Raw genomic sequence first — 17663 nt, 5'->3', positions numbered from 1 at the left:
GAGGGCTGGAAGCAGGTTCTAGAAGCTGAGGAGGAGCGGAGATGGCCCGGTGGTGGCCGTATCGATGCTCTGAATAAAGAACGACACGGATCGCCCCAGAAGGCGAGAGCGTAACCTAGAGGGTGGGATCCGGTGTGTGGCTGAGCCCCGTGTGTGGTTGTGTGTTGGAATTCTCAAGTATCTGAGAGGGAATGGGAACCCCTGCTCCCCCCACCCCGAAAAAGGGACGGATAAAATAAGCATTTTGCTCAGAAAGGGTGGCTAATGGTGGAGACCTGCACGGTCTCGGTCCTAGTTGCTCCTCACTGGCGCAGTTGGCTGGCTGACCTACGGCACAATGGGGGTGGGTGGGTCTGTGGCAGCTTTCTTCATGTAAGGGGGAGCGACCAGACTTTTTAAACGGTGAGAGTGCTATAAACTCACCCCAACCATGTCTCTCTCGTCACTGTAGGGAAACAGAACTGTCCAGGCAATAGCATCACTTCCTTATGGGACCAGCATTTCTAGTAGGGCAAATAAAGTGAGAGACTATCCAGTGTGTGTGGGGCGGGGGTGGTGGGAGAATATGTATCTATATCCATTCTCCATAATCTGGGGCACGTTATTTAACCTGCTCTGAATCTCAGTTCCCCCATGTGTTAAAATGGGGATAACAATCCCTCCTTTCTCCCATTACTTCAGGTATGGCGGGAAGAGTCTCCTGCAGAATCTAGCCCAGCAGGGCTGTTGCCAGGGGCCTGCCTCTACGGGAATTGCTGTCAAGAACCGCACAAGAGCGCAGCATTAAATTCTGTTTTAAGCCAGCCGAATGCTATTTATTTGATCTTTTGCTTTAATCCTCAGCTATTCAGGCTACTTGGTGGGTGTATTTACAGCAGACACACGTATCTGCCATTTCGCAGCAGACATGGCTGCCGGGGTTCGGATACCATAGCACCTCACACAATGGGGCCCTGCTCCATGGCTGGGGCCTTTAGGCCCTTCTGCAGCAACATCATAAATTGAAATGGTGCCCAGTTGCTTTTTGCTTCTCGGGAGATTGTCAGTCCTCCTCGGGCAGTCTGTATGAAAGGCCTGGAGCTCTCAATCCATCCAGTCCACCCCGTCCCGCCTCAGAGCCCAGGAAGAGACAACCTGGAACGATGTGGAGTCATTTCTTTAATACAAATGAAGCTTTTTCTACAGGCTCTGCTTGCAGGCCCCGCATTTGGGACATTGAGCTCAGTGAGGGAGGAAGGTAAGTGGGGCAGAGATGAGGTGACCTGGTGCCGAAGGGCCGAGCAGCGCTCAATGAAGCGACGGGGGGGGGGGGGGTGGAGTCTAGAGGTACAACCTTTGAATATGTGTCATTTCAGCTGGGACAGTTGGCTGGGTTGTGTCTCCCCTTCTGGGGGCTACTCAGCAGGAAAACGCTCTGATGAAGTCATGGTAACTGATCTGGTTCTCCCCATGCGAACACAGGCTGATCAGCTGGAAAAGAAACAGCAGCGTGAGGACAGGGGAGAAGTACAGTCACGTTTCCCTAAACGACAACTCCAGTGAGAAGTTCCTGTGGGCCAGGGCAAAGGGCCCTGTTCTTCCCTGTAGGGAGCAGCCCACCTACAGGAGAGGAAAACTTTCCCTTATAATAAATAGCCCCATTCACTCGGGAGTTACCTGCCCCATGAAGTTTCAACCCAGCTTCCTCCTCATTCTAGCAGGAAGAAGCCAAATGTTCCCCGCCCTTCACCTACAGACCTTGGGGGATCCACAGGAAGTGAGAGGGACCCACATGGGTGCCCCTTGCCTCTGCTGTCCAGACACAGAAGATCTCACTGACACAGCTCCTAAGGAACCGTTTCCCTGTGGCAGCAGCTCCCAGCCCCTGCCTAAAGGCAGCGGAGGGAACAGCATATATGAACTGGCACTGGCTGTATTACCATCCCTGGGGGCTTTTAGGGGGTGGGTAGAGTTTTTAATGGGGTAGCTAGTGTCTCCTCTTTAACACCATGGGATTATCATAACTCCTTTGAAAGATTTACTCACCCTTCGTCACCTTGTTTTCATGGTCATTTGCATAGCTGGTTAATTCTTTTCTGGTTTGGAGGTAAGCATTAGCTGCTGCTTGGTGTCTATTTTTAGCTTGCGGCTCTGTTATCTAGACTAGGGCTCTAGGCACCTTATGTATTATACAGCTAGACTGGAGGGGCGGTCCTGGGGCTAAGGCCCTGGCTTGGGACTCAAAGCTGGGTTCAATTCCTGGCCTTGGCCAGGGTGACCTAGGGCACGTTATTTAATCTGCTCTGAATCTCAGTTCCCCCATGTATTAGAATGGGGATAACAATCCCTCCTTTCTCCCATTATTTGGGGTATGGCGGGAAGAATCTCCCGCAGAATCTAGCACAGCAGGGCCCTGGTGATGAAATAACCTTGTTGCCTTTACTATAATACCAAAGAAACAAGTCTAGCTCGAATGCATTGTTTGATCCCTTGGCTACCATCCAATCTAATTTTTGCTAATTTTATTAAGAAAACGGGGGACATAGTCCCCAGGTTTTATACATTTCTTCAGCCGGAGAAGTTTTCTGCACTTGTATCTCTAACAGACGCAGCAGTTAAGTTAACATTTGTGTTCAACTATGTTTGGTTTCTTCCCTCACACGCATGGTTCTCGGTCCTGTTTCCTGCAAGGCAGCCTGTGATCTCTGCTGGCTTCTGCTCACGGCCCCGTAGCTGTATTGCCGTTTACCCTTATTCGCTAAGCCCATAAGGTTATCCGGCCTTAGCGGAGGCCTGAGGTGGAGATGGCGGAGATGCCACGCAGGCTTGGGCTTACTGTACCTTCTTGGCAATTCAACTGGGATGCGGTCTGCAAAGGCAATTGGTGATCAGAAGCTGCCCTGCAGGAGGAATGACTGTGGTGCCCATGACAACATACCCGTAGAGGAAGGCTAAATACTTGGCTTCCAGTGCTATCTTGGGGCCTATATGGGATTGGATTTCCCCCTTCTGTTTAACACGCACTGGGGTGAAGTGGTTTTCACCTCAGGGTTTGAAGGAATTTCTCCCACCTCTTCCTAGCCCCACTGCCAGACTGTATGTGTGGGTCTCCTCCGCCTCTGGGGCCCTGAGCAGAGATGCTCCGGGGGAGGAGGGGGGGAAAGCACACAGTCTAGTTCATGGCATTGCCCGGGGATGGGGCACTGCCAGCAGTTGGGCTTGGCTGCCTTCTGTAAATGGAGAGGGAAGCTCCTTTGGAAGAGCCGAGACAAGTAAGAGAGGACAGTGTTGTGTGCAATATTACGTGGCTCCCAGGTCAACGTTTCAGCTAAAAGCCAAACTCCGCACACACTGACCGCACTGCCTCCTGACCTTGTTAACCAGGGCGTTGCTGACCGGCAGGTTGAAGCGGTTGCAGAGGGCAAAGAACTCTTCTTTGTCGAGGAATCCGGAGCCATCCTTGTCGTGGTGAAGGAACGCCTCCCGCATGCTGCTGTTACTCAAGTAGTTATGGTGCTTCAGCTGCTCCTGAACCTGCTTCACTACCTCTTCCAGTTCCTGCCTGCCCATCCCCGCTGCTGACTGGCTGTGGAGGAAGGAAGGAAATGACTGCATGCAGAAGTCACGCTTAACACATCTGAGCTAAGTCCTTCTCTCGTGTTCCACCAACTAAAATCTCTGGTGGCCAGCTGTTCTTCCTCGGACTTACGACACAATTGGTTCCTGAACATCTCGTCTTAAGTCAAAAACATCGTAACTCTAATTTCCCATAGGAACAATGTTGGATCGAGAGTTGTAAAGTCAAAACAGGCGTCATAAAGTCGAAATACAATGACAATTTATAAACATAAGTGCCATTCGTTGTAACTCTAATGTCGTAAAGTCAAGGACTGCCTGTAGTAGGCTTCCAAAGACATGCTCCTTTGAATAACAAGGTCACCTGCTTGGTGGACAGGACATTGGGTGGAAGGCAGGGGCCAAGAGGCCTCTGCCCAGCTCTGCCCCTTCCCCCTGTGCCTCTGTTTCTCTTCTCTCCTTTTGTCTGTCTTGTCTATTTAGAGCGTAAGCTCTTTGGAGCAGGGACTGTCTCCTTCTGTGTGTTCATATAGTGCCAAGTGGCCCCATTCTCAGCTGGAGCCTCTATGCACTGCCATAAAAATCAGTGGCTGGAGCCCACAACAGCTCGGCGTTCTGGCGTGGTCTCCCAAGGAATGGGATGGAAGCCCTAGCCTCAGGGAGAGGAGAAGGGAGGTCATATAAAATAAGGCTGGACCCTAGACAATAGGGTACGTCCTATCCTTTACAGGCCAAGGAATGGCCCAAATGACCTAATAGCAATGGTAAGAGAACTCTCAGTTAGGCTTCTCTTAGCCAAAGTGCAACAAGAGGCTGGTGCTGGTACTGTGAGCAGCACTATTACCGAGCGCTGCCGTCCTCCACAGGAGGAGGACTACTTAACTGCTCCTAAGCAGTGCTGAAGAGAAATCTTTGCTACAGGCCTCAGGGCGGAGCCAATGCTCTCTAAGGGAGATTTCAGGCTCCTGGGCTGTGGCAGCCCCAGCTCAGCAGTTCTTATATAAGCAGCCTTATTGGTACGTTGCATACACTGAAATCCTTCTCTCTGTGCCCAAGGAGGGGTTCCCAGAGTGGAACAATCAGCTGATCAGTCATTAGCCAGCAGTCCCAGAGTAACAGGCTAGAGCGTGGTCCCACTGGTTAATGACGCTCTACGCAACGTGGCACTAGAACGCACAGCACTAGAGGAGCTACTGCAAATAAATAATAGCCATTTGACCAGCTAAAAGCTGAATGACTTCTTAACCCCAGCGCTCCCTGCCTCTCGGGTGCTCGCCATTGGAACCTACCTCTCAGCTGCCTGCACGGCCATTCGTCGAGGGGCAAAGTGATCCCGCAGAGACTGCAGCGTTGTTGCAGGGAAACTCTCGGCGTTGCTTTCCATGTAATTCAAGACGTACTCGTCCGCATCGGTGATGATAAACCTGTGGCCAAACACTGGGCAAGCGACAGCAAACCAAGTGTTACTCCCGTGTATGGGCGAGTCATGTTACTGACACAGGAGAAGACAAGGTCCCTGCCCTGAGGAACTTGCAATGTCAGAGCCAAATCAGAGCAGTTCACGCAGTTTTTTATTGTCTTGGTGTAGGAAAAGATCTCCATGAATTCCATGGGCGTTTTTTGCCTATGTCAGGAGCCACTGAGTAAAGGCCTCGGGATTGGGCCCAGAGGAATTATGCATTTAACACTGTCTATTTTCTAACATGCTTCAGGATCAGGGTTATTTTCCTCCATGCATGAACTGATGACCTAGGCTACTGGATTTCATCTAGCCCAGTGCTCCAGCATTAACACTTAGAATGCTGGCATACCCCAGAACACCAGCTGCACACATGCTCTGGAAAATTTAGTGCTCTCTCTCTATATATATGAGAGGACCAGCTAAATGAATGGAACTACACCATTTTCCCACCATCTGCTGCATTTTACACTTGATCCAGAACTAACAGTTTGTAGGCAGAGGATGTTGTGTGCAATATCTGTTCAAAAAGGAAGGGCTTGTTTACACTTACCGGGGGATTGACATGCGGCGATCGATGCATCAGCAGTTGATTTAGCGGGTCTAGTGAAGACCCGCTAAATCGACCACCGATCACTCTCCCATCGACTCCTGTACTCCACCTGAACGAGAAGCGCAAGGAGAGTCGACGGGAGAGCGTCTCCCGTCGACATCATGTAGTGTGGACCCCGCGGTAAGTAGATCTAAGTACGTCGACTTCAGCTACGTTATTCACGTAGCTGAAGTCGCATAACTTAGATTGATCTCCCCCTGTAGTGCATCAGAAAACTCATTTAAAACAACGAGCCTGCTCTAAAGAATAGATGCTCTAATGGCTCCATCGAGCCAGTTCCAGATCTACCTTCAACCGTGGCACCGATGGTGAGGTCCGCTGGCTCATAGTAAACAGGGTTATCTGTAGTGGAGCCTGGCTTGGGGACTTTGGTCTTTCCTAAGTATTTGCCTCCAATGATGCCTGAATTGCGGACAGGCGGCTCATAGATGCTGATCATGTCAGTGGAGAGGAAATAGGAGAGGATGAACTGGCGCTTTCTCTCCTCAGGGTTTGGCGATTCCTAGAGAAGAGAAGGACCGGAGTGGGTTGTGTGGTCAGGAAACACATATTTGGACATTCAAAGCTAGCTGCTTTTCTTGGATACTCACAGATTACTCCTATACACCCCCAAGCAGCCAAGGACCGAACCTGGAGCTTTCATTTTTACACCTGTCTAAACACCTACAGCACTTTGTTCGAGCCCCTGCCTAAAGAAGGCAAGAGGAGTAACCAGCCTGCTGCACTGTAATAAAACCACAGACTACGTTCAACGTCGGGATATCAGTGGCTCATTGGACTACTCCCAGCTCAAGGTACTGCTCCGCATGCCTAACTGTGGCAGAATCTGGTCCACTCATTACGTCCACATGCTCAGCACTCCAGGAGCAAGGCGTATCCCGTATGAAGTGATTCATCACGCAAAGAAGGATTAGCTGTAGAATTAAAGTCTGTACCACCGTGAGGTCTGGACAGATCCCAGCTCCTAACCACAAGACGGAACCCTCTGAGCACGCCACTGGATTTATGTGGTTAGATTAAAATTAGCTTTGATCTGAGCACTAAACTATGGCCTTCAGGAACAAATACAGCCAACGAGAGAGAACAGCCATGGCATCCCCCTTAGAATTTGGGAGGGGCAGACGTCAGCTGACCCAAGGGTAGCATAGGAACTACTGCTACAGCGCAGAGGCCATGCACATTGCGGCCCAAAAGCTGCTTCTGTGTGAAGAGCACAGCTCTCAGCTGGGCTCCCTCACCAGCTTCCAAGCCTGCAAACCGCTGGACAGTCCTGATGTAACGGACCACAGCTGGCTTCTGAAGCTGGGATTAGCCCTGGGGAGGAGGGGGCAGTGTGCACAGGTGCTGGCAGGTGTTACTGGAAGAAGATGATGTAACGTGGCATGGACGTGGGGGGTGAGGATGGATGAAAGTCAGGTTCAGGCGGCAATACTGCTCATCTGAGCATTGATCCAACACCTACTGAAGTCAAGGGGAGTCTTTCCATTGACTTCAATGGGGGAGTGGTGTAGGCCCATGTAGTATTGTCTGGTCCTGCTTTTATTCTGCCTTTATTACTGCTTGTCCTAAAGGCCATACTGGAACACGTGACCATCCTCAAGCAGAGGGCTGTTCTCTGGTGGCTGCTGGAGACCTTTCTTGTAGCATTAACATAGGACAGCACTTGGAGGCAGCTAACCGAGAACACACCTCTCCCCCAACCCTTCTGATTTGGAGAGTGTAACCAGGTAGCGCTTACTCGTGGACCAAGCTCTCACCAGTGCAACCTGATAGCGCAGCACCTTGTGGTCATTCTCTAGCATCTTAATAAAGTTTTTCCTGGGAGGCTGCGGCAGTAGGGAGAAGCAGTTCTGCAGGGAGTCTTCCAGGAAGCCGTAACCATTGTAGGGAGGAATGATCTGCACACAGAAGAGACAGGAGGCACACGTGGTGACAACTAACAAAAAGACAAGGGTCAGGAAGCAGCTCCGGGCAACCGTTCTCTGCAGCGAGAATTGTGCCAGTGCTGAATACCTTCCCCACGGGCAGTGCCGTTTTCCCCAAAGCTGTGCCATGATACCCTGGACTGTACAGCCAGGCAGCATGGGCCAGGGCCTCAGCTGCTGTAAATCAGCAGGGCTCCCATGACTTCAGTTACAGCAGCTGGCCCTATGTTTTACGTGCTCTGGAAGAACAAGTCCGAGTTTAAGGCCAGAGGGACCAGCAGGTCATCCAGTCTGACCTCTTATCTCCACTCAGCCACCCCCTCCCCAAGCCAACAACCAGCATTAGATCAAAGTATACCAGCCCGCAATGGGCCAGGCAGAGAGGTGCACCAATCCCCAGAAGCCCCTGCAATGGCAGGGGAAGTGATGGCATTGCAGGGTTTCAGGTGTATTGTCTCTGACTCCAGATCGAATGTGCTCCAGCCAAACGAGGTTTGTTTTCCTAGTTCCAAACCCGGCCAATTCAGCCTCAAGCTCGAGGCTCAAGCTGGGTTCTTTCCTTTCCAAGCAACCCTATGAGCTGTAACTGATTGAAGCCAACTAGCCCATTCTGCTGACAATACAGATCCTGTGACTTAAGCGCCTAAATCACTTAGGCCCAATGGGAGTTAGGAGACTAACTATCTTTGAGGATCTGGGCATTAGGCATCTTGGCAAATGTTACCTATAACATTTGCTCTGTACTATGGCAGCCGCCCCGAGAGCAGAGAACATGGCCAAACTAACTGACTCACCAACTCAACCTGATCACCCCGCTGGTTGGAGGTAACCAAGCTACGCAGATGTTTCCTACATGAGCTGTGATGTTAAGCCTTTCCCCGCTGCTGGAATGGTATCCCAATGAAAGTACTAGCCGCTCTGGAATTGCCATAGTGGAACAGATCAATGTCCATCTACTCCTGTATCCTCTCCCTACGACGGGCCAGTACTGGACATTCCTGAGAGAGACATGGGCCCCTTCGGCAATAATGTGCCTACCTGTGTGCAAGTGTACAGTGTACAGGGGCGGCAGTTGTCTCCTTAGCCCAGCTGCTCACCCAACCCCCTGAATCATGGTGATAGCCCCTGTACTTAACCGTGTGTACTTTCTTTGGCCAAAAGCATGAGTTATTTGTTCAGTTTTCATGGAGTCTTTAGTAGGACTCTACTCGCATAGAAATGTAGGGCTGGAGGGGACCTCGAGTCCAAACCCTAGCACCGAGGCAGGACCAAGGAAACTAGACCATCCCTGACAAGCATTTATCCAACCTGTTCTGAAAAACCTCCAGCGCTGGGGACATGTGAATAACTGCTGCTCTGTGAGTCAGGGCTGCAAATTTGGCTCTGAGTAAGGTCCTGTGGCGACTTATTCATATCAACATCTAATGAGGCTTATTGGTTTTTAAATCTCAGTACTCAAAGCAAATTCCACAAGTCCACTCAACACTGTGGGAAAGGCACAAGGTGCATTCCAGAGCATTAGCAGATGTTTTGTCTTCCAGCCGCTGTGTCATTCAGCAATGGAATTAACCTTAGAAGTAGAGAGCTATCCAGTACTTCACTACTATATAGGTTAAGACTCACAGCCCTGCTGCCCTGGCTGACACACACCAGTCTTTCCCTCTGGCTTCCCCTTAATCTGACCCCCTTGAGCAACACAACACCATTAGGAGAAAGTATTTCTAAAAGGCTTACGATAACGGCACTGAGGAGTCCTAAGGGTCTTTGCCTTGTACAGACTGATGGGTTTCTTTCCCGCCCCCTGTGAATTTTCTCCCAGTACCTGTGGCACTTCCTCTGGTGGCTTCTTCTTTACATCCACCGGCTGGAAGTCAGTGATGCCAAACTTCTCGTAATAGAACTGTCTTGTGAACTCATCACAGTCGTAGATGAAGAAGCTGCGCCCTAGGAGGGTGATGGGCTTGCCAACGGCAAAATCTTTAACAGTGTACCACTCCAGCACCTCCTGATTGGAGATCTCCAGCACGCAGCGGGGGAAGGTTTCTGGGGAAGATCAGGGGTAGAAAAGGCAGCTCAGTGAGCTAGACGTAGTCTTTATTACCGCATACAAAGCAAGAGACGAGAAAAGCCTGTCTGTATGTGACAGGTATAAACAGCTTCAGTGGGCCAGTGGTGGAATGCTGGAGATGTCACACTTGCTTTGGCAAATCGGCAGCAAAAGGTTAAATGTTTTAAAACCAATAGACTGTTTCTGTTGGAAAGAAATTGTAAACTCAGGAAAGGTTTCTGGGATTAATTACATAGGCAGTATATTTATGAGACACGCAGATGTCCACCCATTTATGCTCACGTACACACACACACACACTCTCTCTCTCTCTCTCTCTCTCTCTCTCTCTCTTCCGGCTAACAGAAAACGGGTAAAGCCCCAAGCACAGACTCTTACTCATCTTGTCCACAAAGCTTTTGGGCAAGCGCTGGCGTCTGATCAGCACCGGGAAAGGGTCTCTGCCATCGTTGCGTTCGTGGAGTTCCCGAACCTCCACCGTGTCGTCAGCCAGGTAGAAATGGATGATGAAAGGCCGGTTCTCGCCAAACATGTTCTCGGTGTCGTCCCATATGGCGTAGAAGCGAAGGACCTGCAGGTGGTGGAGAGCCAAGCAAGGCCATGAACCCAACATGAAACTAAAACATGCCCTGTCCGGATTAGGCTGGTGTGATTTGAGGGCTGTGGATCAGAAGGATCGTGCCCAGAGCACAGGGATGTCAGTCTGCCTGTGTTAAGCACTGGTGAGACTGGCCTTGCAATCCTGCACTGATTTATGGGCTCTGGTCAGCAAAGTCATTGAGGGAGGCAGTTCAGAGAAGAGAAGCAGAAATGATTCAGCAGCAGGAGGGTTTTGACTAAGAGAACCAAACAAAACTAACTGGGCTAGGCAGCAGCTGAGGGGAGAGAAGACCCATCTACAAATATCTGAAACACCACGGAGGGACAGGAATTATTCAGGGTAGTTCAGGGGACAGGAGGGGGAAGAAAGTGATCGAAGGAAATACTGGGGAAAATGTCCTAGCACTGAAATGTATCAGTTCCCAAGGGCAGCGCTTGGACATTGATAACTAGGCTGGACAACACACTAGAGAATAACAATCTAGCACTGGCCCCATGAGCTGGACTAGCTGATCCAACAAGGCTCGAACTGTGACCACTTCATGACAGAACTTCCTTCCAGCCCAGATCACAGGGAGACACGGGTGGCAGGCATCTTGCTCTCAACCATCAGGCTGCCTAAACACCATAGCTACTCTCGGGTGGGGTTGTGGTTTATTTGCCTCAGAGGTCAAAATCATCACACAGCAATGGATGTTTGCAATGCAACGTCATTACCCACTGAGGTAGCAGGTAGCTGCAGAGCTGGATTATAATGTCCCTTTCATGACAGATGTGAAATCAGGAGTCTTCAGATGCCAAACAGTCAATGCCTCTGACGCACTCGGGCCAGTGGTTGGTTACCCTACCTGGACATAAGGCTTTCTGGAGCAAGAAAGAGAGAGAGAGAGGAGGATCTAGAGTGTGGGCTGAGCTGTTCTGAAGGAGGAACTCTAGAAGCAGCCAAGCCTGGGGAGAAGGTAAGAGCTGAACTTTGTATTCTCTTTTTATTGATTTCTTTATTGACAAAGCCAGACACCCAGAGAAGTAGGATGTGTTTGGCCTCTGCACAATGTATGGACTGCGTTTGCAGAGCTGCCTGGGGGAGGCACCTGCTCACGGACACCCACAAGAGTCACATATAAGTACCACTCTGAATCACAGACACACACAGGGAATGACCCACCCCAAGGAAAGGCACCTGCATCCCACTCACCTGCTTGTCAAAGGTCAGAAACTGTTTGAGCTGGTCAAAGCTCGACGGCGTGACGTACATGCGCATGGGCATCTTCCGGAGCTCCGTGTACGGGTCGAAAATCATTTTCTCAGGAGGGTTCAGTTCAATTCCTTGGCTCTCCAGAAATACCTAGGGAAAGTGTCTGGGCCATTAATGCTGCGATGGGCTCTTAGGGTCAGGAGGCAAGGAAAGCTCTGGGCTGGGTTTGGGAGGGTATCAGCAAGAGCCTGTAAGCTCACTGTTTGCAGTTGCACCTAGAGGCCCCAATCCCAATATGCTAGGTGCTGTACAATAATCATAGACTCGTCGGCTTTAAGGTCAGAAGGGATCATTGTGATCATATCATCATTCATAAAGGTTTTTAACTGTCAGTTGCCTCTTTGTTTCCACGGACCTTTCAGACCTCATTGCAAGCCAGATCTTGAAGTCCTGCCTCAGGTTAGACTCGGGCAAACCTCCCATTGGCTTCACTCCTGGGAGTTTTGCCGGAGTAAAGACTGAAGGAGGACTTCAGGTCTTGTCCCTTTATGTTTCTATTACAAATCGAGAGGGCAAGTCTCTCATTTTGGTTTAATTTGCGATGCTCCTGGAAGGCGCCAGCTCTGGAAAACAGAGCCCTATTTCTACGCTCGCAGCACTCACCCGAGAGAGCCACTGAAGCTAGTGGGACTGCTCGCCTGCCTATGTCACCAAGATTTGGCCCAGAACACAGGCAGCTTGGGAAGCAGCAGCACAAGCTTCCCCACCAGGGAACTGGCCCCTGAGTTGGAGAGATCACCACCAGGGCTGAGAAGGAAGGGTCAGGCTGCATGGCTTAGTAGTTCTGGCCTTCAGGATGCCAATTTATGCTAAATGTAGTGGCAGGTTTGAGTTGCAGACACTTTGAAATGGGAACTGGACGACATCATCAACTCATTTTACATAAGCCACCAAACGACCCTAGAGTCATATCAGGGACTGGATCTACAGCTGGTGTAAACAGGCATAACTCCACTGACTCCAATGGTCACTCAGTTCCAGTTTGCACCAGCTCTATAAAAGAGATCAGTCTACATCACAGGTTCTCAATGTGTTGTCACAACCCCTCGGGGTGGGAGTGTCAGAAAGGGGTGTCAGGGGGTCATGAGTGACCATCACACCTGTCCCATGGTCTTATGTGGGGTGAGGCCCCAGTATGGAAGAGGCTGAGAATCCCTGATCTTACTCATTTGTGCGCTGGGAACAGAGCAGGGATTCTCGTGAGCTTTGCCCATCGCTAACTCCTAGGATTCTCTTATTTGGCTAGTTCCCTGCATCCCTGATGCACCTGTGTGAAAGGGTCACAGTCGACTATGCGGAAAGTCTTGCCATAGATGGTGATGTTCATGCCCCGATTCAGGTCTTTCCAGTGGTAATGGTCCCCTCGGTCATTCTTGGGTATCCGCTGGCGTTTGATGAGCTTGCCCTGAGGAATACCCGAGTTCTCCACAATGGGCTCCATGACAGACATGCTGTCGTCCTCCAAGTAGTAATAAATACCCACTTGGCGGATCCGGAAATGCTCTTCTGTGGATATAGGAACATCTTCCTGGAAATAGGCATCAAACTTCAACACCTGCAACGTGGGGAAGGACCGCAGAAGGAGAGAAGGAACTGACATTAGTGACGGCATTAATCAAAGGTCTTGTTAACGTTTGCCCTCTGCTTTGACAACATGGGTCACTGGGCTTAGTACTTATCATGCCATCGAGGGCCCCAGAGTCTGACCACGGACTGACTGCAAGAGCATCAGGGGAGCTTTCATTGCTGGTGGTTTTTCTAGAGCCCAATATTTTGTAAATTTTTCCCTTGTCCGAGGCACCCAGGGACCGAGTGTAAGTGGCTTGAATAAACATAGCACCTGCCCCCCCCAAAAGATCTCCAAGCCCTTTACAGCCAGGGGCCCCGCCTAGCAAGTTGCTGAGCTCTCCGGTTCCCCTTGGTGGAGCTTACTGACATACACAAGCTTCTTTAATATGCTCAGCCTCTCAGAGTCAATGTGGCTGCCGAGCTGCCAACAGGGGAATCCATTCTCACGTTCTCCGGCTCCACTACTGAAGAGGTTTCCTGTGCTCTACTGGATTTGAGAATCTGCCTCGCTCTCCTCCAGTTGCATTTGCCCTGCAGGCTGACACCGAGACCCAGACTGTGCGTGGGGAGGTGGTGGCGAGGGAGGGTCAGGGCACAAGGCGACTGCCCTGTCTTGGTCACCCAAGTACAGCCACAATCACAGTTCCTGTGCTTGGGCGAAGCACAAGGAATGTTTCCTCCATGAGATCCCAGGCTGCAAAGGGTGTGGAGTAGCTAGGGCCATGGAGCTGCCTGCTTCTCCATACCAGCCCACAGAGCTGGCCAGGCATGCTGTGGGTAGCAGATGGTGCCACCCTAAAAGCTGGCCCAGCCTACGCATTCCCCCTTGGGCTCTCCGAGCTCAAAGCGGGATTGCAACTTGCTGGGGCATGATCCCTCCCAGGCTCTGCAAGGGGTGGTGCAGGACGTTCCTTAAGGACACAGTCTGGCCCGAAGCAGATACGCTGACGACGACTAATGCAGGAAGTCTATATGGGGCAGTACAGGCACACGGACACTGTGGTGATGAGCACGGTATAAACTCCCAGCTCGACAAACAGGAGATGCCCGCTTTGCATGGGCCCTTTAGGAGCCTGGCTCTGTTGCAGCTCCAGCATAATTTTGCAAGGAGAACATGAGAGGGTGGGACTTACAGGGAGATGGTTATAAAGTGAAGCATCCAGAGTTCATCCGAGTTCTCTTTAAACTACTGGAAATGTCCTTGCGTAGCTCGTGGGGAATGCTTTATAATGTTTACCTACTGTAATCCTCTTCGCAAGCAAAGAAAGCCTCTTTCAATCCAGACGTCAGTTGTCTATGACTAAGGACTACAGCATCTGGAAACTACATTCTATACTGTCTGTTCCCCAGACCCTGGTGTTCATGGCTCACAGCCCTGGGTTTGGCTAGCAAGGCTCCTGAACTAAGGCTCTCTGTACCTTTTTGTCAAAAGCCACATGTGCTGGAATGAAGTCGGAAGGTGGGGCCTGCTTGGCTTGCCCGTAGGTCAGCGTGGGTCTCTTGTTGGACAGTTCGTCTAATTCGGCCTGGGACAGCTGGTTCACATAGAGTCGCTCCCTGCCTATCCCCATCGTCGGTAGCCGTGAACAGGCAAAGCCATTCCTATAGCCCAGTGTCTGGGAGCGATGGAAAGCCGATTTCTGAGGAAAGCAATTCAACCATTAAATACAGTCTGGCACCAGCTAGATCTTGATACACAAAGCAAATTCTTTCACCAAAAAAAACAGATCAAGGTGTCAAATATCCTGAAAAATGGCAGCGCGTGTTACTGTCATCTCTTGCAACAATTATTACTTTAACCTTTCCTGGTCTCACTCAGCCAAAGTAGGTTGCAGAGAGGACAGGTGTTTTGGGGAGCAGGCACTGGTTTGGAAATCAGGAGATCAGTGGCGATAGATCTAAAGGAGAATCTCAATTTGTCCTTAGCAGGATAGAGCCTCTGACACATTGTTGAGCCGTTCTCATTCCATGCCATAGAAGGAGGTGGGAACCATCACATTACAATATACGGAAAGAAAACTCCTTCCACGCCCCGACTTTGCAATCAGTTCAGCCTTGAGCATGTGAACAAACCGCCCAGTTGTTAAGCCTCTAATCCTATTTCTAATCCCAAGGCACCAATAGCATTCCAAGTACTTGCCCATTTTTCCTTAAACTTAAATACAGTGGCCTCTGCCGGCGCTGCTCAGGACAGAGCAGCAGTGAAGCAAGAGGGTTTATTTAAGGGAAGATAATGGACAGTTGCATAAATATTATACTTGCTGCAGAATAACCATTTCCTGGTGGTAAATAAATGCCTGGGCGAAGTGGAGGTGTTTGTGGGAAAGACAGCTGAGACAAAACCAGGACGCTTATCTGTTAAAGCGGGGAACAGCAATCCTGAGACAGAGTAAACTGCAGTGTATTTGGGCCCAGTCCTGCAGCCCTTAAAGGCACTAAGGCAGTCGCCTAGGCACCTAATGGAATTTTTAAAAGTGCTTATCTGCCTCCTTAGGCCCCTAACTGCCTTTATGGATCGGGCCCATAAGGACTCCCAGTGATGTTAAGAGGACCAATCAAGTGAGTCTGGCTTCCAGATCAGGACTCTCCTACCAAATGACTGATGTGAATGTAAAGAGAGAGCCCTAAATGTAAGCTGCTGCAGCTGGTCTCAGCTACGCCAGCCAGTATCTGAAGGAACAACCATTGACTTCAGTGCAGTTCCTAGCCCATTCTCCCCCTCAATGAACACATCAACCATTTTTTGCCTTCCTAGTGCAAATTGCTGCCACCAGCTCAGCACTTCTGAGCAACCCGTTAATAATAACCCGACTAGCCAACTCCTGCTCGCAGTGGATGTTTTTGCTAGAAGATCCGCTCCAGTTCAAACAGAAATTAATTCAGCAAAGTTCTCTGGCCTGTCCTATAGAAGAGGGAAGGCTAGATGGCCACAACAGGCCCTTCTGGCCTTCAAATCTAGAAGTGACTGTGAATTACACCAGTTGTCCTGTTGATGTCAATGAAACGACTCACATGAGTATGGCAAGCAGGATTTCTACAGGCCAGAGGAAAGAAACATTTGGCCAAGGAACTAGATTTGAGGTTCAAACTCTCACAATGGTGAGAGAAAAAATTTAAATGGTGAAGAGCTGGAACAAAGCCTTTTTAACTGTGTCTGATCGGGGTGGGGACAAGGAGTGACAGCTCTTCCCTGAACAGCTGACTTCTCAGTGGCTTGTCAGGCTGATTGATTGTGTGCCTCAGAATGCAACTGGCCAACAATTGCATGCTGAGCTGAGCCCCGTGTCTCCATGAAAATCATAATCCATGCAAATGTGAAAAAAAGCAGAGGAGTGGTTAATGGGTCCTCAGATCCCATCAAGGACGATGGGGGAAATTAAGTCCCATGGCGGGACACTGAGTTTCAAAAGGAATATGGGGGTATCCAATCAGCAGTAATGGGGTTATCATAGGTACCACTGGGGTAGCAAGAGAGCATGGGATCTTTGCCCAGGGGAGAATCAGATCCCTTCAGGGATAGCAGGCTCTATCAGGGGCCAGGGGGGCAGATATTCAACCAGTGTGTTAGAGTGCGGTTGGAAGGGTATCTGGGGAACACTACAGCCCATGGGGGGGGCATTGGGTTCCCATGGAGGTATCAGGATGCATAGGGTCACTATCATGGAGTATCAGGTCCCATGGGGATAGCAGGAGGGTACAGAGCTATCAGGCCCCATGGGGCACAGAGGTACCTATCCTGGGGATATCAGATTCTCATGAGGGTCCCATCCCTATCAAGGAGGGTGTGAGGACCCATGGGAGTCTGAGGACGATTTGGAACCAATGGTCCCATATCCTCGAGTATTGGGAGGGCACAGGGATCCCTGTCGTGGGGTAGCAGTTGTCATTGGGTACTGAGTCCCATGGGAGGTATCAGGAGTGGGAGGGAATCGGCAGAGGGATTGGGTCCCAAGGGGTATCCGGTCGGGGGAAGGATTGAATCCTGGTGGGATGGGAGGTGGGGATTGGGTCCCAGGGAATCGGGTCCCCGTGGGGGCTCGGTCTGGGGGCGGGGGGGAATCGGGTCCCGTGGGGGGAGGGGGACCGGGTCCCGGGGGGCTCGGTTCGGGGGGGGGGAGGAGGATCGGGTCCCGGGGGCACTGCCGGGGGCGCGGGCCCGCGCTCTCCTCACCGTGGGGTCGCTGAAGGCGCTGCCCGGCAGCAGGGGCAGCCCCTGGACGGGATGGGCGCTCATGGCCAGCGGGCGCCTGGCGCGGCGGCTCCCGGTCCCCAGCCTGCCGCGGCGCCCGGCAACGCCGTCACCCTGGCAACCGTAAACATTCCCGCGCTCGCTTGCTCGCTAAGCGCGCGGGCTGCGAGGGATGCGCCGCCTCTGGGCATGCGCGCTGGGTGCAGCCGGCTCCTGCCGCCGCGGGAGCCGGGGGCTAGGGCGAGTGTTTCCCGGGGTGGGGGCTTTGCCCCGAGAGCGCTGCCAAGCCCCACCTGGCAGCCCCCTCCCCCCCCCCCCGTGCCAGGGTGCAGCGCAGCCAGCACGGGGCTGGGCAGGGACTCGCAGCACCAAGCCCCTGCCCCCTGCCTGTGCGCTAGGGCCCCTTCCACCGGCTGGGCTTGGGGGGGTC

General features: G+C 51.4%; 1 protein-coding gene across 2 annotated transcripts; it reads right to left on the bottom strand.

The window, feature by feature from the left end:
* Positions 1 to 978: 978 nt before the first annotated feature.
* EFHC1 (EF-hand domain containing 1) lies at positions 979 to 17308 on the bottom strand. Of its 2 annotated transcripts, XR_003370001.2 has the most exons (12): positions 17216 to 17308; positions 14463 to 14684; positions 12743 to 13030; positions 11416 to 11565; positions 9999 to 10191; positions 9375 to 9595; positions 7385 to 7525; positions 5916 to 6129; positions 4845 to 4992; positions 3352 to 3565; positions 1334 to 1470; positions 979 to 1134 (listed from the first exon to the last, which is right to left on the bottom strand). XR_003370001.2 is itself a non-coding variant. In XM_026656087.2 (11 exons), exons 1-11 carry the CDS (start codon positions 17276 to 17278, stop codon positions 1399 to 1401), a joined length of 1926 nt encoding a protein of 641 aa, XP_026511872.1. In that variant the 5' UTR covers positions 17279 to 17308; the 3' UTR covers positions 1322 to 1398. The 2 variants fall into 2 exon arrangements, 1 of the variants encoding a protein (XP_026511872.1); XM_026656087.2 differs by lacking the exon at positions 979 to 1134 and having other exon boundaries at positions 1322 to 1470.
* Between the last annotated feature and the right edge of the window lie 355 nt (positions 17309 to 17663).

The sequence above is a fragment of the Terrapene carolina genome, unplaced genomic scaffold (genome assembly GCF_002925995.2).
Source record: "Terrapene carolina triunguis isolate 2854851 unplaced genomic scaffold, T_m_triunguis-2.0 Scaffold42, whole genome shotgun sequence".
Lineage (NCBI taxonomy): Eukaryota > Metazoa > Chordata > Testudines > Emydidae > Terrapene > Terrapene triunguis.
This window is presented reverse-complemented; position numbering and strand designations above follow the sequence as displayed.